Source organism: Drosophila melanogaster, chromosome 3R (genome assembly GCF_000001215.4).
Source record: "Drosophila melanogaster chromosome 3R".
Lineage (NCBI taxonomy): Eukaryota > Metazoa > Arthropoda > Insecta > Diptera > Drosophilidae > Drosophila > Drosophila melanogaster.
This window is the reverse complement of record NT_033777.3, coordinates 24,871,066-24,897,662: the sequence shown is the minus strand read 5'-3', so window position 1 is coordinate 24,897,662 and position 26,597 is coordinate 24,871,066. Positions and strand designations below refer to the sequence as shown.

The following is a 26,597-nucleotide window of genomic DNA, read 5'->3' as shown; positions in this document are numbered from 1 at the left end:
TTGGTACCCTAAAGTAAACTTCGATGCAAAAACAAATGTTTATACTTTTAAATAGATACAATGAGAAGTTTTTATTTTATTAAATTAAAGTTAAATCTAGTGAAAACTTGGAAACATGATATCTGAATCCTTAGTCCTTGAACTTCTGGCGAACACATCTAGGCATTGGGAATAGGTAAACCAGCATGTTAAAGGCGGCCAAGCCCACAGCAAAAGCGCAGGAAGCGGCCACATCGATGGTTTCCTGTAAAATAAATAATATAATAATCCGATAAGCTACCATATTATCATCCCACTTACATCGGGATCCGGCAATCCCAGTCGCTCGTGCATGAAATCCGCGGGTTTGGGACAGATCACGGAGGCGGTGGGAGTACAGTTGAGTTTCCTCGACTGGAAGGCGATGCTGTGCAGCAATGAGGATGCGTAGCGTGTGTGAGTGCCCTTCGTGTTGTCCTGCAGCCAAGGTTGAAGTCCCTTGAAGGAGCTATTGGTACAGACACCTCAAGTAACTCAAACTATAGTATGAACACAGCCTTACTCACCGCACAGTTCCACTAGCCAGTGCAATACTTATGACAAGGACATAGGTCACTGCAATGGCTGCGTTGAAGGGAACCTTGACCACCAAAAGGAACGCGATCGTGAGCTGTTCCGCCAGCACAAAACTGGACCACAGGGCCACTAGCAAGTAGGCGAAGACAGTACCATTGTTGTACTTCACATCCAATAGCAGACTGAAAGAAATAGATATATAGTTTCGAGTCCCGATACCCAGAGAGATGAAACTTACGGATATACAACACAACTGGCTATGACGGCAGATACGGCGGAAAATGGTATAGACACGGAGTTGTAGGCAATCAGTAGAGTTGTGCCCGAATAGAGACCCTCTGGAGTATCCTGCGAGAACTTCTTGCGCCAAATCGGAACTATGGTAAAATATGCTTAGACAGCTTAACATTGAAGGGAAAATCGAAACTTACATAAAGATATGGTAGTCAAAATTCCACAACCGTACGACAGCCCCAAAATATTAAGGATCATGCCGTTTTTTGTAAAGAATCCATGTGAATCGTCCTAGAAAATTATATTAAAAAATGCTTAAAATGTATAAAAAATTAAGTTTCTTACCCCGACATCTGTGTAAAATGCCCATAGGATGCTTAAAGCCAATGGAAGAAGCAAAAGGCGCAGAAATAGTGTCTTCATACCAACGAGTCCACAGGAGAAGGTTGATGCTAATAGTTTCCTAAAAACGAAGTCAAGAATTTTATCATATTTGAAAAAAAAGAAGTAAGTTTAACTTACAGATACAGCATAACCCAAACTTTGAGCTCTCCAGGCTTTCCATAGGCCAGAGGCACTTTCCCAGAACCCATGTTGTTTAGAGGGGCATCCGAGATCGGTGTTTCCCGAGAGAAACGTTCCACCAGCGCCTCGATCTGCTGGCTAGACTCCAGGAATCGATCCCGACTGCGACGATCCACAGTGGACAGGCAGAGATAGTACATCAAGGGATTCTCGAGCTGTGGACAAGGGAATCCGATGCCATGAAAGTACTCCAGCATGGCACGAGTGCCTCCTGAATAGACCACTCCGCCCAGGCAGAGGAATAGGGCTCTATCCAGGAATGGGAACACATCGGAGCGAGGTTTCTCCAGCGACAGAAGAATTCCACAGCCCGTCTTCTTGGCCGTGTTGGACAAAATGGATATCAGCAGATAGGCACTCAAGGGATCGAGGCCATGGGTCGGCTCATCCAGCAATAGCATGACTAAAATAACATTTTTGTTATTTAAGGAATCTTTGTGATATATTCATCATTTTACCAGGATCTCTGACCAACTGTATTCCAATAGCCAGACGCCGTGCCTCACTGATATTAAGATACTCCACTCTCTTATGCGCCACTTGGGAAAGGGCCAAATCCGCCAGCACTTGGCGCACTTTGGAACTCTTCAGATAGCCACTCAACTAAGAAGGGTTTGGGTATTAACACAGTCAGTTATTACTTAAAATCTCTTCATATTCATTATTTTATACAAATACTCACTATAGTGGGGGTATAGTGTAGTGTTTGGGCCACCGTTAGACCAGGAACAAAGGTGCAGGATTGGGTGACATAGCCACATCTCTGTTGGAACAATGCCTTGGAGAGCGGAGATCCATTGAGTAGCACCTGACCACGAGTTGCTCCATCGGCACGTCTAGAAATAACATCTAAAAGAGCTCTCTTGCCGCTACCTAAAGTTGGTAAAATGATTATTATTATTTTGTTTTAACAAAATGTAAATTAAAAATATACCCTTCGAGCCCAGAATGGCCATAACCTCGCCGCTGTGCACGGTTAGATTGACGCCTTTGAGCACCAGGGCCGAATTGCCGGCTCCATTGAAACAGCCACCACCATCCACCTGTTGTTCAGGCCAAAAAGAAAACAATAAAGGTTTAATAGCAGGGGGTTTTCACGAGTCTAAAGAGAACGTACCTCGGTGGTGTGGAAAATGTTGTGGGCTTCCAGTACGTAGTCGCTGCCGATCATTTTCATAGCCACCGCTGGGAGAGCCGCTTTTGTTTGTTTATACTTCTCGTGCTCTTTGGGCCGAAAACACTCTGTTCGTAACTCAAGAGTGGTTTGTTAGGAGCTGATTTTCAGTTCCAGGGAGGGAAGAGAGAATATCAAGAGTGTAAAAGTGAGATTGAGATGTAGAGATACTTGATTATAAATTGGTATTTGGCTAAAACTGAAAACTAAAATTTTACACAATAAACAATTAGGAAAAATCCAACACATATTTTTTCAAAAAACTTTAATACATATTTTATATGATATTTTAGATGCTTTATTAAAATATTCTTCGGTAGTCACTTACCTCCGCGAACACGTCCTCACCAACTGAGCGCTCTGTTCCAACTGAACTGAAACTGTTGCTTGCCATTCCAATTGGCATGGCTTGAACCGCTCCGCTCCGCCTGGAAAGCGGCTCTCTCCGGCCAACTCGCTTCCAGGCGAAGCAAGCGGGCTAAGATGGCGGCCGAGGCCAAGTTCAGATCAGTTCGCTGCGAGCCGAGCTCCGAGAGAGTTGCCTCCACCGATCCGCGGTTCGCGTCGATTCGATTTTTTTCTGGCGGCCCCCTAACACACAGTTCCCAGAAGAAAATTACAAAAAAAAAATATGAAAACACATAAAACGCATTTGGAAATCTAATTGAAATATTCACGGCTTAACGGGCTATAATATACACACATATATCTGTGCAAAGGCGAATATTTTTTAATGACCACCGGGAAGTGCATGCAAATGTGGTTATTTGTTGACTCGCGGAATATCCAATAGATACAAAAAAAAAAAAAAAATAAAAAAAGGAAAAAGTGGCCAATATCCAAGTGACGTGAGTGTGTGTGTGAGCAGTGTCTATATGGTCTATATAAAATATGCAGACATCGGTGTAGCCAGCAGATCGACATTGTAATGTAAGTGTTTTGCCCAAGTTATGAATGAGTGTCACCGAGCGGCTAATTAGAGTCCAACTGGCCAACTGGTATTTACTGTTAATTGTATTAGGCCAACGGCAGCACTTGCCACCTCGAACCAAATGAAACCGACGAGTATCCACCACGGTCCACGTTCCATTCCTTTGGGTATAATACTAATACCTTCTGGTTCTTCTGTTTTTTTGTACTCCCCCCCTCTTCTGTTCTTCTGTTCTGTTCTGTTCTGCTCGCGCGGTCGTCACCATCGCAGGTCAAAGATCCCGCGAGCGGGTTTTGTCTAGCAAATGTATCTTAGCCCACACTCCATCCACCACTGCCACTGCTGGCACTTCTTTGCCGCTCTCCCTGCGCTCAGCGCCCTGCAGAGCCCAAGCGATCCAAAGTGGAAGTCCAACTCGATGCCAAAACCAGAACCCAAGTGCCAGCCAAAGCCGGAGTCGCTCAAACAGCCAAGTGCCTGCTGCTCAACTCAACTCCACTCGGCTCGGTTTGTCTTGTCTTTTATTTTCTCTGCAGCTCACTGCTCCGCTGCACAGGAAAAAAAGCGAGATAATAAATCTAATATACAAGCAATATATCATATTTTAAATATTTATGTTTTGTTTCATCAAATGGCTTCATTTCATGTTTCAGCTAATGGCTATAGCATTAGTATAGTGTAAAAAGATATATCCTTGTTGCAAATTGAATAAAACAAATTTATTTAATTATTTAGTAAACTGTTTCATTCAAAATATTTGATATTTTGTTTTTTAATAGTTCAAATTATATTTCCAACATTTTTATATCACATATCATTATGTAGTATTTCTCGCTGTGTGCCAGTGTGTATCTCACAGATACAAGTTTCAGTTTGTTTGTTTGTTTGGCCGGCTGTCTTTGCCTTTGCCATTGCCTCTTTGCGGAGCTGGGTTCTTAGCTCTCCGGGGATCGCTGGTTGTTTGCTCTACCCGCAGATGCTAGCATCGTCTTGGTCTGGTCATTTCCTCGTAAAAACTGCCTTAAACTTACGATCGAGCACTATAGCCATTATTTGTTTTTATGTTTATACTTTAAGCACATAAATAACTTTTTATGCGCCTTAGAATAGTTTGCATAGCTTATGGGTTCTTTTTTTTTGCAATAACGCAAAAGACTTTGACTTTATATAACCATTCAATTTAATCTACTCATTTCTGTAATAAATGATTGCAATATATGTTTAAAGAAGAATAAAGTTTGTCACGTATTTCGATGACCCGGAGAGCGATGGATTTAATTTCGAACAAGATGTGAAAGCCATAACAGGTCTGAAAGACATTTTTCGCTGGGTAGAGGCAAATACTTTATTCCGGCGTGTACTCTTCCTATATCGGCTCATAAAGAATAACCACGCGGCTAAGCAACTTTCACATTCATTTTGCAATTTCGATGCAGCTGCCAATCTGCGCTCACAATCACTTTCAAAATTTCGTGCCGCGGAACTTGATTTCTCATCGAAAATGAGCTGCGGGCTAATGGAGATTTTGGCGATTGAGATAATTTGGGGCTTTAGCACCATTCTCAGGGCCCCCCCAACTGCAGATTATTGTCAAGCTAATGCCTTTGGCCCTTCGCAATGCAAATTCCCAGCCTCCGTTTCGGGTCCATTTCACTGAATCTCGCACCTAATTAGCCATGTCATGTTGGCCGGACCGTTAGAATGCTGTTAAAGCCATGGCCAAGCTCATTGAAAAAGTTCCAAAATGTATTTTGCTTCTTCGAGCTGACTTGCTGGATTGTTTTTCTAGATTTTCCCATTGTCGTCGCTTTTTGCCGCCGTTTTTTGTGGCGTAAATTAGTTAACAGTATTATTATGACCGCTAACGGGGCTCCCTGATTTGTGGCTGCTGTTCAGGCCCCCCGCAAAAAAGATATCAAGCCATTCCGGGGCAGAGAGAAAAAAAAGCGTTTAGAAGCGGACCGACAGGCAGCGATCGTAATTCAATTTCGACAATTTCAATTCCAGTCCAGAAGAAAACAAATACAGAAACTGAGAAAAAAAAAGGAAAACAAATCAAAAGACTTAAGACAGCAACGCGGAGTCTAGACAAAAAGACCAAGGCGCGGCAAAGAGCCAGCTTAAGTTGAATTGATTGTCAGTTATGGCTTTGTGGTGAGTTCGGATCCGGAGTGGGGTGCTGGTGGTATCTAGCATTGGGTATATGGGATCTGGTCTTTGTCTTGGGTCTAGGCTGGTTTTCTGATCGGTTCTTTATAGGTGTGGCTGCATCTAGTTGGCCAAAACTTGTTCTTGTTCTCTCGGCCTGAGTCCTCCATATGTGTATGTGTTCAATTTCAATTGAACTTAGTCGCTGGTTATTCCGATGGATGGATGGATGAATCATTGCATTTAATGATAGCGGACTCTGGATGAAGTCAGCGGCGGGCCATTGGAATGACGATGATGATGATGATGATGATGAGACGGAGACCCTTGGTCGCTGGCAAAGTGAAAACTCAACGAGCAGGAAATGCAAATTCGAAATTTCCCACTTGCATAGGCAATCTCTCCAGCTGCGGGGCCATTAAAAGTTGCGACCATGAAAATTGTGGGCATTGATAGATACGGTACGGGGCCACAGTGAGTTAATTTACTTTTTATTGTAATTAAATTAACACAGCATAGCTGAAGACGTAAACGAAGAAGAAGCCGCAGAAGCAGAACAGCTGCATAATTAGGCGAAGAAAGTACATTTCAGGCTACACACACTTCGTGACTTTTACGGCCGTAAAAAGAGAACTCCAATTCATTTCGCTCCAAGTTCACAGGCACGGTTCAGACATGCCGCTGACATAGAATCAGAATAGTGGCGGAGTCGGAGTCGCAGATGAGACCTTATTTGATTGGACGTGAGCCGAATAAATTGCTCTTAAAAACCATGTCACATATTTACTTGGCCCCCACATTTTGCACTGGGAAAAATAACTGACACCTAACATTGCTCATTCCCCCCAAGAAGGCTAGTCGTGTAGATTTTGTTTGTATTTCAAACAGCGAAATTAAATGGAATTCTACCAATTTGATGTTGATTTCTGCGCAACTCGAAGATGAGAAATGTTCAATAATAATAAAGTGTGATTATTAAGAAATCTCTTACCACAAAATAGTACACTCTTCGACCAAGCTAAGACATTTTCGTTGAGTGTGGAATTGGCGCCCATAAGACCCAGTTGCTGTGTGTCTTTGGGTCTGTGGGTGTGTTCGGGAATTTGGCCAAATAAGCCCGTCTGTCGCATTTTTATGCATGCAATGGCAACGCAGGGAAAAATTGCCATTTTTCTGTTTTCGTTCGGTTTGCCATGGAATTTATGTCAATTAGCCTGGTGGCACCACACGTGTTTCCGTGGAGGCGGAGGAGTAAATGGGAAGCGGCGGGATCGGCATTGGCATGCAAATTTTTACCCACAATTGTTGGCCACTTTCACAAGTCTTTCGCAATACAGGAAAGTGTTTTGTTTCGACTCGGTTTTAAGTCGTGTTGGGGGGGGAGAGATTTGTTTTGGTTTTCAGCTCGGCGTTAATTGCCTGTAAAGATGCCCGAAACTGTGGCAAAGTTTCGTATTCCGTTTGGGCAATTAATAAAACTGACCTTGCCTGAGTTTTCTAACCGCAAAACTGAAAACTGAACGCTCAACGCTGAAGCGCTGGAAACTGAAAGCCGATCCGAACCGCTGAAATACGCTGAATTGAGACCACCACTGTGGTATTGCCGGTGGTTTCGGTGGTGGGGGCTATGCAGCCATGACGAATATTCGTTGACGGCATGACATTAGCATTAGACTTTTTGGGGTCACAGTCAGCGGAATTCTTGTGCTCGCATTTCTGCCAGCTCGTCGGTTAACTCATTTCTGGTTATGCCCCTGCCGCGGATATTGCCCAATTTGATAGCGATTTGTAGGCCAGATTCATTAGTTTGCTCACAAAACGGGTCAGGTCCAGCGGCTTTGGTTTGCCATTAGTCAGTGTTTAATTAATCATTTTTTCTTCTTGTTCTCGCACCATTTGTTGACAGCAGCTTGTGAGGTATATTAAATCAATCAACAGCTCAGCGGCTTGGAAAAATGTTAGTAACCAGAAACGGACGTATCAAAAGATGTCATACTAAACATTATTTTTCATGACCATTTTTTCTCGCTGTGCACCCATTCACCTGCTGGGCCTGGTGCCCATCTCTGCCCGAATTTCGTCGTTTCGACGTTTACCCACTCATAATCAATTTACGCAGCCGAAACTTTCACAAGTCGCAGAGCTGTGGCATCTCGAAGAATTCCTCGCTGCGTGCTCGTCTGCTCTTTGACTGACTGACTGACTGACTAACTGAGCGACTGTCGCTCATCCGCCATGGAGGCCAGTGGTATAACATGAGCATCTATCGCACAACGTGGCCAGCAATTTGCATACTGGCTTTTGCCGGCCAGCAGCGACAACGATTGGGCACAAAAAAACGTGCTAAAAATCAAACAAAAACCCCAACGAAAATCTCTGGAACCCGTGTGTTCAATTAACACGCAAACACACTCTCAGAAAACAAGTCGTCTCGGATGCCTTTCCTCCCAAGGCATAATCACAAAAAAAAATTTCATCTTTTTCGAACCGGACGACGAGCAAGTTCAACAAACCGCTTTGTCGTCGGAATGGAGCGAGGAATGTTGGCCACGGGCTGCCGATCATTTAATTTGTTTATTATTAATTTGCATCTGGCTATGGCATTAGTCAGCTCTGGAAATCGGCTCTCGTTGCCCGCCCCTTTTGCCGGCCACGCCCTTCTGCCAACTGCATATTTCTGTTGGTCCTGAGTAGAGTATTTCAACTTTTTGGCGCTGCAAATGTGTCTAAATATATCTGCATACGTGATTCGGTCGGGTTTTTGGTTTAACACATCTGTGACTTGTCATTCTGCGGTTTCTTTTAGAATTTTGTGTGATTTTTAGTGATTCACAGGGGCATTAAATACTTATTTAATGGAAAGCATCCTATACAATCAGGGGCTCACATCTTTATTTCTGTGTGCGTTCTTAAGAATCTTAAGAACAATGAGAAGAATTCCAAAATTATCAAGAAAATCTCGGTTGAAAACAAGTTTTCAACATTAATTATCCAAATTTTTTTAATTGGTTCTTATTTTCTTTTTTAATTGACAATTAACTGTTTATAATATGATGGTTTTTATAATTTTATAAATTAATTAAATATTTAAAAAAGGTAAATTAGGCATAAACTTTCTGATTTCTTTGATTTAACCTTATGCTCCACTAATTTATGCTTTTGTCTTTTCTTATTATGTTGACTTTTTCCCAGTTAAATAAAACTTTCTGACTTTAAGTGCATGCCAGCTTCGTTGTGTATGCAGTTTCCCCTTCTTTAATAATCGCAAATTACAAAACTGCAACTGTGACCCACTTTGAGGCAGTCGCAAAATATTTTGTAGGCATTTATCATACGCCCCGTGTGCCACAGCAGCTACAAATTATGCCACAAGAGTTTCACTTTCACAGCGAGATCTTAGCTGGCTAGTGGTTTTCCCAGTCCCTCAGTTAGTCACTTGGCCACTTAGTCAGTTCGTCAGGCTGTCAGCGGCAATCGGGTGACCGCTTTTGATATGGGAGGGAGGCTGACCCACCTCTTCACCTGTTGACTGCACGTCCAGGGAACAAGTTTTGGCCCAGTGAAATGAAGAGCCCCAGCAACCCAATTTAATTGGCTTTTGCGTGGGAATGGAAATGGACAATGCTGGAGCTGGAGTTGAACCGCAGGTCAGGTCTCGTTTGCAGCTCAATCACTCGCACAACTCGCAATCTTTCAAGTGCCATGCCACAAAAGCCTGAACCAAGAGAGAGCAACAAATTGTTATGGCCGGGGACCACTTGAAAGCCACTTGGGCGCTCTCCATTAAATCATAAAATGTGCGCACAAGCCGGCGATCAGTGACCGAAAAACCGGAGGAGGAACCCCACTTGTCGTGGTCGTCGCAGCTCGTGTCTAACTGCAGTTTTGCATCAATGGTCATGTGAGTGCAACTGCAGCAACTGCAACAGCGAACGGTTCTCGAGTTGTCAACTGACGCATGTATCGCTAGATTCTCCACATCGTGGCCAACGGGAATGCAGACTGACAGCAACGGGACTCCGCCGTCTGCATACAGCAACATCTTGGCCAAGTCAGGCGACAACCAACAGACGACAGCTGGCTGGCAATTGGCCTAATCGGCCAATAGAGTGCTAAGCTATTGCCAATAACCGTTGGCCCATTACTTAGCGCATTGTGACTTATTCACACCAGCCAGCAGCAACAGCAGCCGGCCTCGTTGACAGGCAAATATCCGCTAGCTGCGGCTTTAGTTTCTGTCCGATCTGACCGATCATGCAACGATCGAGCGACCCAATTGGCCGTAAGCCACCATAAGCTAATCGAGACTGTGATATAATTCCGGCCAGACTGCAGTTGCAACTGCAGCGGAACTTGCCTGGATTTTGGCCACAGCTGCGTCCAGTTTTTTTTTTTTGCCGACATTCGAGAACGGCAATCTGATAAAGGCGGCTAAGGCTTGGCCAGCAGCAAACAGTTAGGTGCGGAATGCCACCCAAAAGCTAAGAAAAAAAAAACAATAAGCAACTAATACCCAAAAGTCATGAGAACTAAACAATCAAATTTTTATATGTTCCACTTATTTTCATTAAGATTAAAGTTATCGCAACGTAACAACACGGAATTTTTGGCAATGTCAACATTGCACTTTATTAAATTCTAGAACGTGCTGAAGCAGAAGTTTTCAGCTTTGTTTATGTTGATAAGGTGCTTAACAGCTTAGTAAGCAATCTTAAGTTACAAAACCCCAACAACGTATTGCACTAGATCTCCAAAAAGTTAAACAAAATGCTTATTGGTGTACCTGTGTAAGTAATAATCTTTCAAAAGTGTTGTGTCATTTAAACAAACAATTGAATCAATCAGTGGTAATTTTTTACCCACTCAATTACTAATATACACAAAATAATGAGCTCGTTTTTGATAGTTTATAATGCAAGTGCGAGGCTTTAGCTAAAAACTAATAGTCACTTTAATCATTTCTTCACTTTCCTTCGCTGTCAGCTGTCGGTTTTTAGCCGCCACTCGCAATGTTTTTGCTTCACGCACTTGTGCGAACAATGGACATAGATATATAGATACGCGTACTGCGAGATACTTAGATATCGGCTGCCGCGTCACCGGAGCATCGTGATCGCATAAATCAATGCCGCTGTCTTGGTCGCAGCCGTATCATTGCCCCCAATACCATTCATTCATTACAAAGCGACGCTTTTAAATGCCGAACATCTCTTTTTCTTTACGGCCCATATAGACATTGCCCAGTTTGCAGTGTGAGTACACTGGGAGAAATAACGAATGTAGGAGTTTCCAAATGAGAGAGAATTTACGAATGATGGAAAAATGTGAATTGAATTCTATTTGGAAGGAAATCACATCTGAATCTGAATATATCATGAAAGATACATATAAAGCATATACCTTAGAATGCTAGTTAGATAGCAGATAGTTTTTAGTGCATATGGTAAGTACCACTATCGGAGACTGCATATCTGTGTAGGCATCTTGCCGCGGGTGATGGGATGCCTGAATTGTATCAGGCACTCTCGCAGGTATTAAGGCCCCCTTAGCTGACTTCCACTTTCACTCGGTGTGAGCCAAGTGCTGGGCAAAAGCTGAAACCAGGCAAAAACGGTTACGGCCACGGAAAAAAGCAGAGGCACATAATTGTATGAGGGAAAGAAATGATAATAATAAACAAAAACGAGCTGGCAGACAAGCCAAATCGAGTAAAATGCGTTGAACGGCGAGGAAAATCCGTTTATGCGATTATGCCACAAGTGGTGATTTTAATTAAAGCGAATTTAACACGCAATTAAAAGTGTTAATACACAAGCTGCAACAGTGTTTAAAATCGTATAGTTATCTCTTAGTAGATACAATAGATGGGCGAAAGCATTGCCGTAATCCGAGTGCCAAGCTTTCTTCTTCTGGGCACCGCCCCTCAATCCCAGTACCAATCCCAAGACCCCAAACCCAAATCCCAATCTCAGCTTCACTTTCTGCGACTGTCTAGTGAAGCTTGCCATAACGAATATGGTTTGGAGCTTGGAGTTGGATGTGGACGTGAATGTGAAGTATCTTACCACTCACTTTCGCCGCACTCGTAGAACACTTGAGCAGTTACCATACGTAATTTCTGCGGCTGGCAAAACGGAAATCCGCACGGCTCGCTGCACTGCATCCATTTGGCGTCCACACAATCCGGCGACAGCAGTTGCATTAGTTTGTTTGCCTTTCGTTCGCTTAACATTGCATAATGCTGCCGAGCAAACATTGGTTCATTTGCATGGATTTTTGCTACCTTTTTTTTTCGGCGGGCATTGGCAATTAAAAACCCAGAGGCCGTGTCCAAATGAGCTGCGCTTTGTTCTACCGCCCGGTGTTTTGGATTTCCTCAAGATACGGAGCTGGAAATCTGAAAGACAACACCCGATTAGCTAGCATTGTCTTGGTGGCTTTTTGTGCACCTGTTCGGATTAAGACTCACAAAAAATATATATGATATTGCACAACTACAAAAGAACCCATGGGTAGTAAGTTAATAAATACAGCACAGACATTATTTTTTTCTGATTTATTTATTATGAAAAGTAGATAAAGTATCTATCAAATTTTCGAAAAGGTCTTTGTTAGGGTGTCTTAAGTTCGCCTCGCCTCATATACGACACCATTTCCGCTTTTGTCATGACAATGGTTGTGAATATGCGACTGCGACTCCGATTCCGAATCCAACTTCGACTCCAACTGGCGCTGCGTGTGGATATGTGTGGGCATTGTCATTAGGCTAATTCCCGCCAATTATGAGTAATAATAGCGCAGCCATTCTCGCGTCATTCTTGACCCACTTTAAGTCGGAATTAGCTTAATATTTTGGCCCGAACTCTCTAACCCGATCCGTGTGCTTTCCGGCAGATCATGGAGCTGAGCAACTTTTCGAGCGGCAAGAAGATGTCACGCGAGGAGCGCCGCTACTCGGTGCCCCACGGACCCAATACCCCACTGCCACCGGCGGCATCCGAGGATCTGCATGCCTGGTCCATCTACAGGTGAGTGATTGAGTGGTTAACGGTGGAGGAACCCCATTTCGAGAACTGGGTGTGGTCACTGGAGGAACAGCAAGGGGGAGTAGCTGGGGTAACCACTGGCTGGCAGCCGCACCTGCCCATCGAAGTTTTGACGGTTGATTTAACCGCAGTGGACGGAAGTTCAAATGCCATAAATGGCTAATTGAAGAGCCCACGGCCAAGCCCACCAATCATGTCCAGCTGACCGCAACTGCAGCCGCCCAGTGCAGCTCTCTATGACGCTTTCCATCCTCCACAACGAGCAATACAAATACCCCCATCCCATCCCATCCGTAGGCAAAACCTGAACTCTGACTTCACCGATTCAGCTCTGGGCTCGTCGGACAAATCACCGCTGCCATATGGAAACTTCCAGCTACGCGATACCACAGTTCAATCAATCTTAAACCATCCGCGCTACGGACCCAAGTGAGTAATCTCATACATTATTTAAATAAACAATTATTAAGCATAATCAAGCGTTAATAGTTCCGGACTATGTATGATCTCAGCACTTGAGAATTTCGGTTACGTACAAAAAACACATTAATTGAATTAGCTATACCTTTATATATTTAAGCATAAGATTTAAACGTTATCACCATACTATATATCCGACCATACCTAATCCTTTCAGATCTCCCTTGGGCTCAAATATGTACACATACTTGAAGTTCGGACTGCCGCGCGTCTTTCCGCCAAATGCTGGATCGCAGCGATCGCATCGTCCCGGTCCGGGTCCGGGTGCGGGACCGGGTCATGGCCATGGTGGTTCCAGTGCCCTGGGCGGAGTGCGAGGACGAGTGAACCGCGCCTTTCGGGATAGCTCGGGTGCACCGGCTGGAGCCGGGAGCAGTGGCTACGATAGCAGCGACAACGAGACGACCCGCAGTCGGGTGCCGCCCAATCTCCGGAAGTATCGCAGCGAGTCCGACTTCCGTGCCATCGGCGGCATGCCGCACTCGCGTCCTGAGTCGCGGGCTCAGATCGGAGGAGGCGGTGTCCCGATGGCTGCCCTGCGGCAGGCAAACAGCCGAGCAAGCATCGCGGTGGGTCAGCACCACCATCAGATGCAGCAGCATCAACAGCAGTACGGGAAGCACTACGGTCACAGATCGCACAGCGAGGCGGATCTTCTGGGGGCCGGATTGAGCCAGGTGGATGGCGGCGGTGGTGGGATGGGCTACGACTATAACGAAGCCCGACTGTACGGCAGCTCCAGGCAGTACGGCAATGGAAACGGTCACAACCCTGGCAGCAGGAAGCAGTCGGGCATGGGGCTGATCTACCCAAACATCCAGGTGCACTGCCTCGATGTGAATCCCTGCCTGCGCGGTGTGTCGATGCAGGCCAAGGCGGGGGATCTGTTCGCCATCATGGCCACATCGCAGAGGGAGGGAAGTGCCCTGGCCGAGTGCTTGGCGGGATTGACTGAACGTCTGGGTGGGGAGATCCTCATCAACGGACAGCAGGTTAGTCGACGTGGACTGCGGGAACTCTGCAGCTATGTACCGGCTCTCGAGGTCTCCTCCCTGGATCCACGGATGAGTGTCCAGTGCACCCTCAATTTCCATGCCGCGCTCAGAGGTCCCATTGATCGCAGTGATCTGGAGGAGCGCATGGATGTGCTCATCGAGGATTTGGGGCTGAATACGGTGCGTGCCTCCAATGTGTCCACATTGACCCACTCGGAGAAACAGCGCTTAAGCGTGGCCTGCCAGCTGCTGGCGCAGTCGTCGCTGCTGATTCTGGATCAGGTGACCAGCAACATGGATATCTTTGACACATTCTTCCTGGTGGAGTACCTGCGCCAGTGGTGCAGCGGTGGTCGCATTGTGATCATGACGCTTCAGCCTCCCACCTTTGAGATTCTATCCATGTGTTCCGGCGTTCTGCTGCTCTCCGGCGGAAGGACCGTCTTCTCCGGCAGTCGAGCGGATCTACCACGACACATGGGCGAGCTGGGCTATCCATGTCCGCCATTCAAGAACCCAGCGGACTATTACTGTAAGTAACTAGTGATTGAGTGCAGCTCGAATGGGTAATCATTTGTTCTTCTCTAGTGGATTTGGTCACCCTGGATGACCTTTCAGCGGCCGCCATGCTGGAGTCCTCGGCCCGCATTGAATCGCTGGCCAACGCCTGGGATCAGATTAACTCGGAGCCCCCATTAGCTGCACCGCCCGCCTCATTGCCCAATTTCACAATGAAGGCTGGCTTCTTTGGTCAGATCAGCGCCCTGATCAAAAGATTTGCCGGCTACAAGCAGCCGGGATCACTGCTCACCTGGATCAGCAAGCTGATCGCCGCCGCAGTCCTCTCCCTTTTCATTGGCTGCATCTTCTGGGATGTACCCGCTTCCGATCCACAGCTGAGCTACCACGATCGCTTGGGATACCATCATTGCGTCATGGTGCTAGTCTACTGGCCACTGGTCATGCTCACCATTCGCGACACGCAGGAGGATCGCCGCCATGCGGAGCGAGACATACGCCTGGGACTCTATACGCGCAGTCTTTATATCATTGTACAGGTATGATACGATTAGATATGATATAATATGTAACCAGTTTTCATGTATCATAATTAAATCCATTATATTGTATTTGGTCTGTTTTTAGAGTCTCCTGGGCCTGTTTCCCAGCCTCTGCATCTGGCTCGCCTACTTGCTTCCTGCCCACAGCATGGCGGGACTTTACACATATTCCAACAGCAGCGATACGGGCATATACCTGTATATGGGTAAGCTATCTTGGACACCACCTCCCACTTTCCCCTGGTTAATACTCCCATTGATTCATAGGCTACATGCTGCTCTACTTGACGCTCATTCAGACATTGGCACTGTTCTGTGCCCACCTGCTGCCCTGCAAGGTCTCGGCGAGCATTGTCAACGGGCTCATCAGCCTGGCAGTGGCGGCAGTGGGTGGCTACCTGGTGCATCCCCAGAACCTGGCCCAGTTCTGGTCCTGGTTGCAATTCGTTTCGCCAGAACGTTGGCTGCTGCCCGTTCTGGTGCAGGATGAGTACAGTGCCGAGACGTTGTCTAACTCCGCAGGACTGCAGTTGTGCCGAAATAAGCAGGTTGGTGTGCTCCCTTCTAAGGGATTCTCATGGCCATGACAAAAATTAAACTCATATAATTGCCCAATTTCAGGTGCAGCACCAGGAGATTATTGTGCAACAGCCCTGCCCGCCGCCCAACGGCACCCAAGTGCTAGTCGACTTCGAGCTGCTGCCCCAGCAGCACGTGCTGGATCCCACGCCCACCTATGACCAGACCACCTCGGTGGCTTTGGTTCTGGGTTCGGTGCTCGTCTTTTGCGTCACCTTCATCGTCTTTTTGTGCAATTGTCGCGGCGCCTGTCGAAGGAAGCGTAGCCGTTAGGCAGATACCGTGACTGGGAGGGGAGCTGGCCAGGATCTGGAGTTTAGATGGCACAGGCTACCGAACTGTACATTCCATAGAAACTAATTCTTGAAATAAATAGTGTTTAGTCGAGGCAGTGTTCGTTTAACTAACTAAAGGCAAGTGGTTTTATTGAGCTTGGAATGGTCATAAGGCAGTTTGATGGGGTTTGATTAACAGGGTGTTTCTATAAAAATACTTAAAACGCTACAAATGTTATCAAAAATATTTCAAATACAACTACAATTATTTCAGATATGTAATTTTGCTACATATTTAAAAATGCCTTTCTACGTAGGTTATAGATTTCAGTTTAGAACGTAAATCAAATTAACTGAATTGAGAATTATTTACAATTCTCTTATGTATTCGACTTGAGAAGTTGGGATTTAAAGTTGAACTTTATGGAAATCAAAGAAAGAGCTTAAAAACTGGGAATGAATCGTATACTCAAGAGTGTGTTGAACCTAATGGTGGAACAATCGCAGATTGGTATGGGCCATGATGATACCGTGCTCATCGCAGGCGGCAATGACACCAGCATCATTGGTGGATCCTGCGGGACTGGCTATGTAGGAGACGCCGCTCTGAAAGAATATTTGGGCAATTTAAAAAAAGAAGCTCAAAAATACTAGCTAACTAACTCACCAGGCTAGCGCGATCGATATTATCACGGAAGGGGAAGAAGGCATCGGATCCCAAGGCCACGCCACTCAGCTGCTTTAACCATTCCACTTTTTGCTCACTGGTCAGTTGGGCTGGTGCCTTATCGAACCTATATAGAGAAGAGTGTGGTTAGGGTCTGCAAATATGTGAAAAATCTCTACAACTTACATTCCCTCGAACTGCGACAAAGGCATGTCCTTGCCCACAGTTCCGTTTACGTAATTGTCGATTGCATTAGAGATCTCCGCCCGCTTCACACCAGCCTTGAACTTCATGCCGGCCACGCTGGGATGCTGACGCAGCCACCAGTTGTCCGCCTTCTCGCCCGCCAAGCGGGTGCAGTGAATCCTCGACTGCTGGCCGGCACCGATGCCCACGACCTGGCCATCGCGGGCGTAGCACACGGAGTTGCTCTGAGTGTACTTCAAGGCAATGGTGGCCACGATCAGATCCCGCACAGCCACCTCGGGCAGAGGACCACGCTTGCTCACCACATTGGAAAAGAGCGAGGCGTCGATGACAGCATCGTTGCGCTTCTGCTCCAGCGTCAGACCAAAAATAGTCTTGCGCTCCACCGCGGAGGGTTCGTAGTTGGGGTCCATCTAAAAGTATTAAAATTTAAACTCAATAATCAAGGACAGATGACCTTAAAGCATCAATCCTACCTGCAGTATACAGTAGCCGCCATTCTTCTTTTTCTTCAGGATCTCCAGAGCTTCGGGCTCATAACCCGCGGCAATAATACCATCGGACACCTCTCGCGAGATTATCCTGGCCGTCACAACATCGCACACATCAGAGAGGGCCACAAAGTCGCCGAAGGAGCTCATGCGGTCGGCTCCACGGGCACGAGCATAGGCCGTTGCCAGAGGTGTCAACTGCTCGTACAGATCATCCACCATGCACAGCTTGGCCTGTGCCGGATTTAGAGGCACTCCAACAGCCGCACCCGCTGGAGAAACGTGCTTAAAGCTGGTGGCCGCCGGCAGCTGCAGAGCCTTCTTCAGTTCCCTAACCAACTGCCAACCGTTGAGGGCGTCGCACAGGTTGATAAATCCCGGCGAGGCATTGAGGACCGTCAGTGGAAGCTTGGCCAGCTGCGTGTAGAGCTGAGCCGGCTTCTGGTGGGGATTCATGCCATAGCGCAACGGTAGCTGGGACACCCCAGATCCATACTGTTTCCTGAAGTAATCTGAGATGGCATCATCGTAGGTGGCGGTGTGCGTGAATGCCTTGAGAGCCAGAGCCTGACGCGTCTCCACGGTGGTATTCCCCGAAGCCTTCAACTCCGACAGGACACGATCATAATCCACTGCTTCGCAGACAACTGTGACTCGCTGGTGATTCTTAGCAGCCGCCCGGAGCAGAGTAACGCCTCCAATATCGATGTTCTCCACGGCATCGGCCAGCGTAACATCAGGCTTCGCTACGGTGCTGGCGAAGGGGTACAGATTGCAGACCACCAGCTGGATAAGATCGAAGCCCTGCTTGCGCATGTCAGCCAGATCAGAGTCGGTGGTGCGGGAAAGGATTCCAGCATGCACAGCCGGGTGCAGCGTCTTCACACGTCCACCGAGCATCTCAGGTGCTCCTGTAATCTCCGAGACATCCCTCACCTTCAGGCCAGCGCCACGCAAGCTAGTTGCAGTGCCTCCACTGGCAACCAGGTCAAAGCCCAGTGCCACCAAACTCTTGCCCAAGTCGAGCAGGCCCGTCTTGTCCGACACACTGAGAAGAGCTGGGGAAGATATAGCAATTTTAGATAATCCACGAGAAAGGATCCTGTCAGACTTACCAATCTTGCTGGAGCTCATGGTTGATGATTGGTTTCTCTAATTGCGTCTGAACCGCTGGGCAACTGAAATGCAAATGAAAGACGAGATCAGTCAGTGGGCGATGGCGATTGTGTGGGCTGGTTGTTCGGTGCACAAACATGTTTACGCGTTTTCGCTTTTCTGGCTAGGCAACGACCTCCCCTGCGGTCTGTGGTCCCCATTAGCGAGGTGTAGGGTTATCAGATACTCCTCAAGCCGCTTGCATCAGCAGCAAAACGGTGGGATTGAGATTCAAAACAACAACAAATGACTCAAATTTACGTAGGTTCATTTATTGCCAAGCCGCGTCTAGTGTTACATTGCCTTATCAGTATCATTGACTCGGCTGGGTGGTGGCTGAGTCTCCGCCTTTCCTGCCTCCTCTTTCTCCTCCTTTTGCTTCTTCGCTAGATCCGTTGAGAGCATTGTTTCGTGATCCCTTTGCCGCTTGCGCTGTCCCTCCTTTCTTCGCTTGTGTTTGTTGGACTTCATATGCAGTCCCCATTGGTACTCCCCAACGAAATGCCGTTCGCATATTTGACAAAAATGGCTAGTCTCCTCATCCAAATCCGCTCCAGGATGCTCCCGCTTGGCCATTGGTAGTATCTCGCAAGCCTCTTCGTTTCGATAGCTTTCTATGATGGTCTCTGCCCGCTTGTAGACTGCCACCTGCCAAGCTGACACATCACTGGTGTCCAGTTCGTAGAGATCCGGCACTTGACGATCTTTGCTGGCCAGGAATCGATTGTTGATCCACTTCAGCTGCTTCTTTGAGTATCGGCGAGTGACTAACTTTAGTTCTTCGCAACAATTGCGTAGGAGTTCCAAGCCATCTGGAAGACCTTCTTCTTTCAGTTTTTCTGGGCCTGGCAGCTTGTAACTATGGGTTTTGAGGTACTCCTCTATCTTTTCGTCCTGCTGCTGGTCGTACTTGATCAGATAGGGAATAAACTCCTTGTAGCCAATCGTCTGCAGAACTCCCGACGTATAGGCTTGCACAGTGGTAGCATGGTGGGCATTGTGAAACTGTCGTAGTTCAGGGAGCAGCCCTTGGGCCAGCATGCCATCTACGCGGGAATCCAATCGCTCGTTTAGAACATCCTGCTGGCAACGCAACCAAAGGAGAACGATGTGTGGATAGCGAAGGGGTCCACCCAGGCGGTTTCCTCCCGGCTGTGCCCGCTGTTCCGCCAGCATCTGGCTCAAAGTCTGCCCGGTGCTCTGATACACTTCGATAGCCCGGATGATCTTGCGCCGGTTGTTGGGGTGAATACGGTTGGCACTACCTGCGTCGATCTTGGCAAGGTGCTGATGCAGCTCGAGGGTGGACAAAGCATTCAGTTCGGCATCCTTAAGATGCTCCCCCGAATGTTTGCCTTCGTCCGGCTTGACATCCGAGTCAACCAGAATATCCCAAAGTAGGGATTCTATGTAGTAATTCGTGCCGCCCACCACAATCGGAGAAGTGTCCTTGGCGAGCAGGCGCTCCACAATGGGCAGTGCTGCGTTACGAAAGTGAGTGACTGTGAAGGGTTCGGCCGGTGTGGCCACGTCCAGTAGATGATGTCGTGCCCGGGACTGCTCCTCCTTGGTTGCCTTGGCGGTGGCGATGTCCAGGTGGGTGTAAACCTGCATGGAGTCAGCGCTGATTATTTCTCCTCCGAAGCGTTCGGCCAGTTGCAAAGACAGTTTCGTCTTTCCGGTGCCCGTGGAGCCCAGGACTACAATTAGCGGCACCTTTCGAATCATTTCCACTTATTGCGAGTGAATTTAAGTCAATTAAGGCAAATAAAACCCACACGTTTTGAGCACGTGTATTCCGATGGGGACCGAACCACTTGTTGCCGTCAGCTGTTTTTTGTGCTTACAAGTAATTGGTATTCTGTTTGCAATTGGCGTATATTAAGTTAATTATTTGCTAAAAAATAAACCTATTTTGATGCATAAAGTGATTGTTTAAACTTACAAATCGAAAAATAATGGTAGAGTTTTAAAGGGAAATAGTGGAACCACACAAAATTCTGCCGGAATATACAAGCACCGCGTTGCCAACTACTCTGTTGATAAGCGAGCCAATGTTGCCCTAAGAAATTCATAATGGGCGGGAATTTTAAACTGATTTTAGGTTGTAAGGAATTGTATATAAAAACCAAGTTTTTTAAACTTTTAAGATTACAAAATAAGAATCAAATTAGAATTATATTTTAGTACAAATTCGGAACTCAGATAAATTAAGATAAAAACGGAACTCAAAAGTTTAATTAAAGGCACTGCATGATTTGCTTAAGAATATGCAATTATTATATTTTTTATATAAATATAATGAATAATTCTTTATTTTTAATTTGTTGTTTTTAGATATCCTCGCGATACATCGCATCAATGATTGCACAAAATTTGGGCCATCCCTATGCGCTCGTGTCATCTCTAACGCGTACGCGGTAGTGTGGCCGAAGCAGCGCCCAGTTTCAATCCTGCACGGGCAGCTAGTATCGTATATCTTTCGTGCATTTCTTTAATTTACCTGCAGTTCCGTTCCGAATAACAAAACTGGATCAATCAGTTTGATTAAATTTGGAGTACTCGCTGTCACAGCGGAACACAGGGCAGGCAGAAACCTCTGGTGCTCGTACACTTTTATTATTTGCCGCACCGTGCGACTTTCACTTTTTACAATTCGCACAAGAAGAACAACAACACCAGAAACAAAAACAGCAACAACAAGGGCGGCCAGCAGCAACAACAAAAAAAGAAGAAACGAAGGCAAAGACGAAGACGAAGAGCGATGAGTGTGAAAAATACCAGAGCGGACAACATCAGGCCACAGAGTGCAGCGAGAATTGTTTAAGAATCGGTGGGTTGCACGGCAAATGCAAAGCAAAATAACAATAACAAACCAGCACAACAGGGCCGCCTGTGTGTGTGTGCGTGAGCGGTAGAGGGTGTGTGTGTGTGTGCGTGTGCGTGTGCCCGTGCGTGTGTGCTCCAGCGAGAGTGCGAGTGTGTGCGTGAGTACATTGAGTACATTTCGGTGCCCCCAAAAACTTTGTGTGTGTACGTGGTTTGGATTGAATTCGCTGTCGAATTGGGTCAATTCGCAGAAATCCACCATGGAGAGCAGGACCCAAATGAATCAGTCGAACCAGCAACAGCAGCAGCAGAGGAATCGCCTGCCCTCCTCGCCAAGTCCACCGCTGAGTGTGGTCAGTCTCACTGGCGGTCCGAATGCCAACACAACCTTGATGGGCCTTGAGCACGATGCAGTGCCCTCGTCGCAGCTGGGCAGGAACAACAACAACGGAGGTGGCCACCATCGGAGTCACAGCATTACCAATGCAGCGACCACATCACTGGCGAATCTTCTGGACGGATTTACAGCGCGCGTCTCCACAGCGGTGAGTGTGGCAGGTGGTACTAACATGCTAATGGACCGGAGCAGCCAAAGCGCCGCCAGCACACCAGGATCAACCCATTCAATAGCCAGCCTCACCAGCATGGGCTCACTGGGCACCACGGCCAATGCCCTGTACTCCTCCATCGGCAGTGCACTGAACTCCATCACCTCACCCATACAGGCAGCTGCTGCGGCGGCCACGGCTACAACCACAGAGGTGGTGGTGGCGGCCGCCTCTGTGATCACCAACCACCTCAGCTCACCCACCAGCGGCACTCCGCCCCACGGCCTGGATGTAGATGAGGGCGACGACGAGTGCGACGACTGTGAGGAGGACGAAGACGATCCGGTGGACAACGATGGACACATTGCCGCCCCCACGCCGAACAAAAGCTGGGCCGAGAACAAGCAAGTGGTGCAGGAGATACGCAAGAAGATGTGCAACCTGTCCTCCATGGTGCCCACCAATGTGCAGTTCCGCCACTTGTCAGATGGACGTGCCAGGTGCTACTTCCTCGGCACTCCGCCGCAAAGCTGGGAGACTACGCTGCTCTTTGCCGACATTAACCTAACGCAGTCGGAGGAGCAGCAGTTATTGGTGCAGCGACTGGAGGGGATTGCATCTGATGAGTGGAGTCCCACTATGAATGCAGGATCCCCCACCAGTAGCGGCCACCAGCCAGCGTTTCTTTTCAATTCCCTGCCCAGGCCTAGGTATGTTAACAATCGTTGTATGCTTGAGACAGTACTAAGGAATTTCCCAACTTGGATAGACTCCCATGGAGTCCACTATTACAGCAACCCATTCAAAGTAGTGGGGGCAGCGGAGGCAGTGGATCGGCCAGTCCCTATGCTCGGGAGTATCAACTACTGCAGGAGCGCAAACGCCTCTCAACCTGGGGCATTACCAGCTACGAGTTACACAAGCCCTCGGGAAAACTGGTATTCCCCTGCTTCAACGACCTATATCAATGCCTGGACACAGGATACAATGTAAGCATTACAAAAAATTCCATTGTTCCTTACTTACTTCCTTTCTATCGACAGTCTGGGCTGCTGTTTCCCACGCAGCTACGCACCTGCCCCCAATGGACGGCTCTGGATCCGCAGATTTGTCCACAGAACTCCGACATGATAGCCTACATCAGTGATTGCGATCTGTTTGTCACTCACACGCTCAGTGGGCACGAAAAGCGCCTCACTTACACGTCCACCGGGCGGCATTCGTATGTGGACGATGCATTGAGTGCCGGTGTGCCCTCTTACGTGATGCAGGAGGAGTTTAGCCGCTACCAAGGCTTCTGGTGGCAGCCACATTCCAATGACGGTATCTACCGCATTGTCTACGAGGAGGTGGATGAATCTGAGGTCTCCGTGTACACGTTTCCATCATCAACGGCAATGCACGGCAGGGTAGACGAGTACCGCTTTCCCCGCACCGGTAGCCCAAACGCCAAGTCCAAGCTCAAGCTGGTTCAGTTCGTACTGAACGAGGCACTGCAGGTCAGCGAAATTGCCATCAAGGATCTGCCCTACTCCCTGTTGGCTGTTTTTAGCTGGTTAGAGTACATTGTACGTGTCGGCTGGACACCGGATGCTAAATAGTAAGTATACCCCTGAATGTGAAACATGTTGCAACCAAATAATTCTGAAATATCTAATAATAAGAAAAAGTTCTTTCGCCTCTATGGAAGCTTGCCAGAAGTTAAATTATAATTGACTGTGCATTCTTTTCACTTGCCAGCGTATGGGTTCAAGGACTGGATCGAAAGCAGCAGCGGCTGGACGTAATCCTTATTCCACTGGACAACTTCTGCGAGTCCTACAGCAGTCAGGTTTCAACGCCGACCGACTCAATAGGCGACCACAGCTGGCGCAGCCTGTACAGTCGCACAATCACGCCACTGCAGGTTATATACACGGAACGCTCGGATAGCTGGATTAATGTGCATGATATGCTTCACTTCCTGGATCTGACGGAAACAAGCGTCACCTTCTTGTGGGCATCTGAGGAGACTGGTTTTCGTCACCTTTATTTGGTGACCGCCAGCTTGTTGTTGAGCCAAGCAAATGGACAGCCAGATCCCGGATCCGTTGGCGCGCAGCCCAGTTTCGTGGATCTATCGGCACTGCAACCGCGCATCCTCAACAAGGTGGCCTTGACCAGCGGAGAGTGGGAGGTGCTGGCCAGGAATCTCTGGGTGGACAAGGCCAACAAGCTGGTGTACTTTGTGGGACTTCGAGATACGCCGCTAGAAAAACACCTGTACGTTGTGAGTCTGGAGCGGCCCGAACACATTCGCCTGCTAACGGAGCCAGGTTACTCATACCTCGTGGAATTCGATGATGTACGTATGATCACTGTCATTATCTAGCTAAAGTGAAAATATAATATTGTGCCCAAATAAGTATGCTATAATTTAGCATTTTAACGATCTTTTCCCAATTTTCTCACAGCAATGCAAGTTGATGCTGCTCGTTTACTGCAACATACAGCGGCTGCCCAGTTGCAAGGTGATGCGCGTTAACCAGACATGCTCGAACGGTGGAGTCAACGGCATTCAGATTTCACTTGTTGGCTATCTCCACGAAGGCGGAAAGCCGGAGCCGCAGTACTGTCCGCAAATTTTCTCGCCGCAGTTGCCGTCGGGAGATATCGTGTATGCCATGGTTTTCAAGCCGCACAATTTTGAGTTGGGTGTCAAGTATCCCACGGTGCTCAATGTTTACGGAGGACCCGAGGTGCAGACCGTGAACAACACATTTAAGGTAGGTTTCACAAAATACAGAGTTCTTTGTCTAACTTCGATGTAATTCTGTATTTTCTTAGGGAAAACATCAATTGCGGATGCATATGCTGGCCGCGCAGGGATATTGTGTCATCTGCATCGACTCTCGAGGATCGCGGCATCGAGGCAAGCGATTCGAAAGTCACATCCGTGGTCGGATGGGTCAGGTGGAGCTGACGGATCAGGTGGATGCGCTGCGGAGCTTGTCTGACCAGTTGGGCTACATTGACATGGATCGCGTGGCCATTCACGGGTGGTCATACGGTAAGTTATCTCGAGATAGGTGATTGACATTGTTATAGTGGGGTATTTCCCACAACTCTGCATACTATTTAATCTAATCAACAAGCAAGTCATTCTGAACTTGCAAGTACACAGACAGAATGAAGATGCCTTATCGGTTTATGAACGTTAAATTAATGCACTATAATGGTTACTTTCAATTGAGGGAACTGGGTAAAGGTAAAGGCATTGCAATAATTTCCATATGGTTGTCATTTCAACAGGGGGCTATCTTAGCCTGATGGGCCTGGTTCAGTATCCGAAAATCTTTAAAGTGGCCATTGCCGGAGCGCCGGTCACCAACTGGGAGTATTACGATACGGGCTACACGGAACGATACATGGATATGCCGCAAAATAACGAGGCCGGTTACTCAGCCGGTTCGGTGCTCGAATACGTAAACTCTTTTCCCGAAGAGTGAGTTCTTAAGCTGGTTCTTAAATTGTCAAATTTTCGAAACATTCATGTTTTCTTTTGTTCAGGGACAAACGCCTGCTGCTCATACACGGCCTGATCGACGAGAACGTGCACTTCTGCCACACCTCGCGTCTGATCAGTGCTTTGAACAAGGCAAACAAGCCGTACGAGGTGCATCTGTTCCCCGAGGAGCGGCATTCGTTGCGTAATCTGGAATCGAATAAAAACTACGAAACTAAATTACTGTCATTCTTGCAAAACTTATGAGATTCGTAAATGTCAACAGCCGAAACAAGATCGCCTGCTTAGGCAGTAAAACTAGACCCGCCCCACGCCCTCGTCCCTTTGCAATAGTTTTTTACATCATTGTCTTTGTTTTTATTTGAATTTTTGTTGTTCGAACTATTGTTTTTATTCGATAAAGAAAATGAGAGAAAACGAAATTTGTATCATATTTTTAGCATACTTAATTTATAAACGTACGCAGTTGTAAGTATAATGGAAAGTTGAATGAATGAAAGTTTACCTGCCACCCAATATTAGACTTCAGATCAAGACCAAGCAGCTTATTGTAATTAATTTATACTTAATGTTCTACAACACACGTCATATACTCTTAACTATGTTTTAATTGTGTTTGATATCCGCAAATGTACATTTTTCCTATCAGTAATTATAAGTTGTGTTTTAGTGCGTATGTACGAGTATGAGTGACTGTATGCGTGTTTTCCACAGAAACGGAAAAAAAAAACCTTAAACTTGTCATGCCTTTGGGGCAGGCCATCAATTAATGTTAGTTCTACGCATGCATATATATATATATATATATATATATTATATATCTCTTCGATAAACCTGACGCAAGTCGTATGCATACTTGATTGAGTTCTTAGAAACCCGCGTTTGGCTGAAGCAACAAAAACTGAATTAAATTTAATATTAATTATGCCTATATATAATCATTAGTTTTACAACTGATACAAGCAAACGTATATATACATATATTTTGTTTAACATTTAAATAAACAGTTGTGTGTAAAAGCAGGTGTTTTACTTTTCTCTCTTGTTTGGATTGATGGGGATTTTTGGGCACTGTTCAATTAATTAAATAAATATATTTAAACAAATTCCTTTCTGTCAGCTGCTCGAGGCT

At 46.7% G+C, this 26,597-nt stretch overlaps 5 protein-coding genes across 11 annotated transcripts; 2 read left to right on the top strand and 3 right to left on the bottom strand.

Moving 5' to 3' along the window:
• Window positions 1-49: 49 nt before the first annotated feature.
• On the bottom strand, window positions 50-2,921 carry CG11069 (uncharacterized protein). The gene is made up of 12 exons (NM_143050.2): window positions 2,877-2,921; window positions 2,492-2,648; window positions 2,309-2,417; window positions 2,057-2,247; window positions 1,833-1,977; window positions 1,312-1,777; window positions 1,135-1,252; window positions 987-1,080; window positions 794-932; window positions 546-737; window positions 301-487; window positions 50-244 (listed from the first exon to the last, which is right to left on the bottom strand). The coding sequence occupies exons 2-12, from the start codon at window positions 2,549-2,551 to the stop codon at window positions 131-133; spliced, it is 1,815 nt and encodes a 604-aa protein (NP_651307.2). The 5' UTR covers window positions 2,552-2,648; window positions 2,877-2,921; the 3' UTR covers window positions 50-130.
• Window positions 2,922-3,057: 136 nt separating this feature from the next.
• Window positions 3,058-16,197, top strand: CG31121 (uncharacterized protein). 2 transcript variants are annotated; one of them, NM_170179.2, is made up of 8 exons: window positions 3,058-3,478; window positions 12,522-12,655; window positions 12,971-13,102; window positions 13,311-14,680; window positions 14,737-15,206; window positions 15,295-15,415; window positions 15,477-15,757; window positions 15,831-16,197. In NM_170179.2, the coding sequence occupies exons 2-8, from the start codon at window positions 12,525-12,527 to the stop codon at window positions 16,059-16,061; spliced, it is 2,736 nt and encodes a 911-aa protein (NP_733058.1). In that variant the 5' UTR covers window positions 3,058-3,478; window positions 12,522-12,524; the 3' UTR covers window positions 16,062-16,197. The 2 variants fall into 2 exon arrangements, with proteins under 2 accessions (NP_733058.1, NP_733059.1); NM_170180.2 differs by lacking the exon at window positions 3,058-3,478 and adding an exon at window positions 5,828-6,088.
• On the bottom strand, window positions 16,185-20,618 carry CG11089 (uncharacterized protein). Of its 2 annotated transcripts, NM_143048.2 has the most exons (6): window positions 20,529-20,618; window positions 18,544-18,606; window positions 17,414-18,486; window positions 16,917-17,350; window positions 16,731-16,857; window positions 16,185-16,669 (listed from the first exon to the last, which is right to left on the bottom strand). In NM_143048.2, exons 2-6 carry the CDS (start codon window positions 18,560-18,562, stop codon window positions 16,550-16,552), a joined length of 1,773 nt encoding a protein of 590 aa, NP_651305.1. In that variant the 5' UTR covers window positions 18,563-18,606; window positions 20,529-20,618; the 3' UTR covers window positions 16,185-16,549. The 2 variants fall into 2 exon arrangements, with proteins under 2 accessions (NP_651305.1, NP_001189286.1); NM_001202357.1 differs by lacking the exon at window positions 20,529-20,618 and having other exon boundaries at window positions 18,544-18,619.
• CG31381 (uncharacterized protein) lies at window positions 18,836-20,618 on the bottom strand. 2 transcript variants are annotated; one of them, NM_170178.3, is made up of 2 exons: window positions 20,529-20,618; window positions 18,836-20,444 (listed from the first exon to the last, which is right to left on the bottom strand). In NM_170178.3, exon 2 carries the CDS (start codon window positions 20,309-20,311, stop codon window positions 18,878-18,880), a length of 1,434 nt encoding a protein of 477 aa, NP_733057.1. In that variant the 5' UTR covers window positions 20,312-20,444; window positions 20,529-20,618; the 3' UTR covers window positions 18,836-18,877. The 2 variants fall into 2 exon arrangements, with proteins under 2 accessions (NP_733057.1, NP_001189283.1); NM_001202354.2 differs by having other exon boundaries at window positions 18,836-20,425.
• A 390-nt stretch (window positions 20,619-21,008) lies between these two features.
• On the top strand, window positions 21,009-26,461 carry CG3744 (uncharacterized protein). Of its 4 annotated transcripts, NM_206569.2 has the most exons (10): window positions 21,009-21,416; window positions 21,664-21,957; window positions 22,138-22,670; window positions 22,730-22,949; window positions 23,004-23,560; window positions 23,701-24,304; window positions 24,414-24,725; window positions 24,787-25,009; window positions 25,252-25,444; window positions 25,510-25,864. In NM_206569.2, the coding sequence occupies exons 2-10, from the start codon at window positions 21,673-21,675 to the stop codon at window positions 25,709-25,711; spliced, it is 3,129 nt and encodes a 1,042-aa protein (NP_996292.2). In that variant the 5' UTR covers window positions 21,009-21,416; window positions 21,664-21,672; the 3' UTR covers window positions 25,712-25,864. The 4 variants fall into 4 exon arrangements, with proteins under 4 accessions (NP_996292.2, NP_733056.3, NP_651304.3 ...); NM_170177.3 differs by having other exon boundaries at window positions 21,664-22,670; window positions 25,510-26,461; NM_143047.3 differs by having other exon boundaries at window positions 21,009-21,957; window positions 25,510-26,461.
• Window positions 26,462-26,597: the final 136 nt, after the last annotated feature.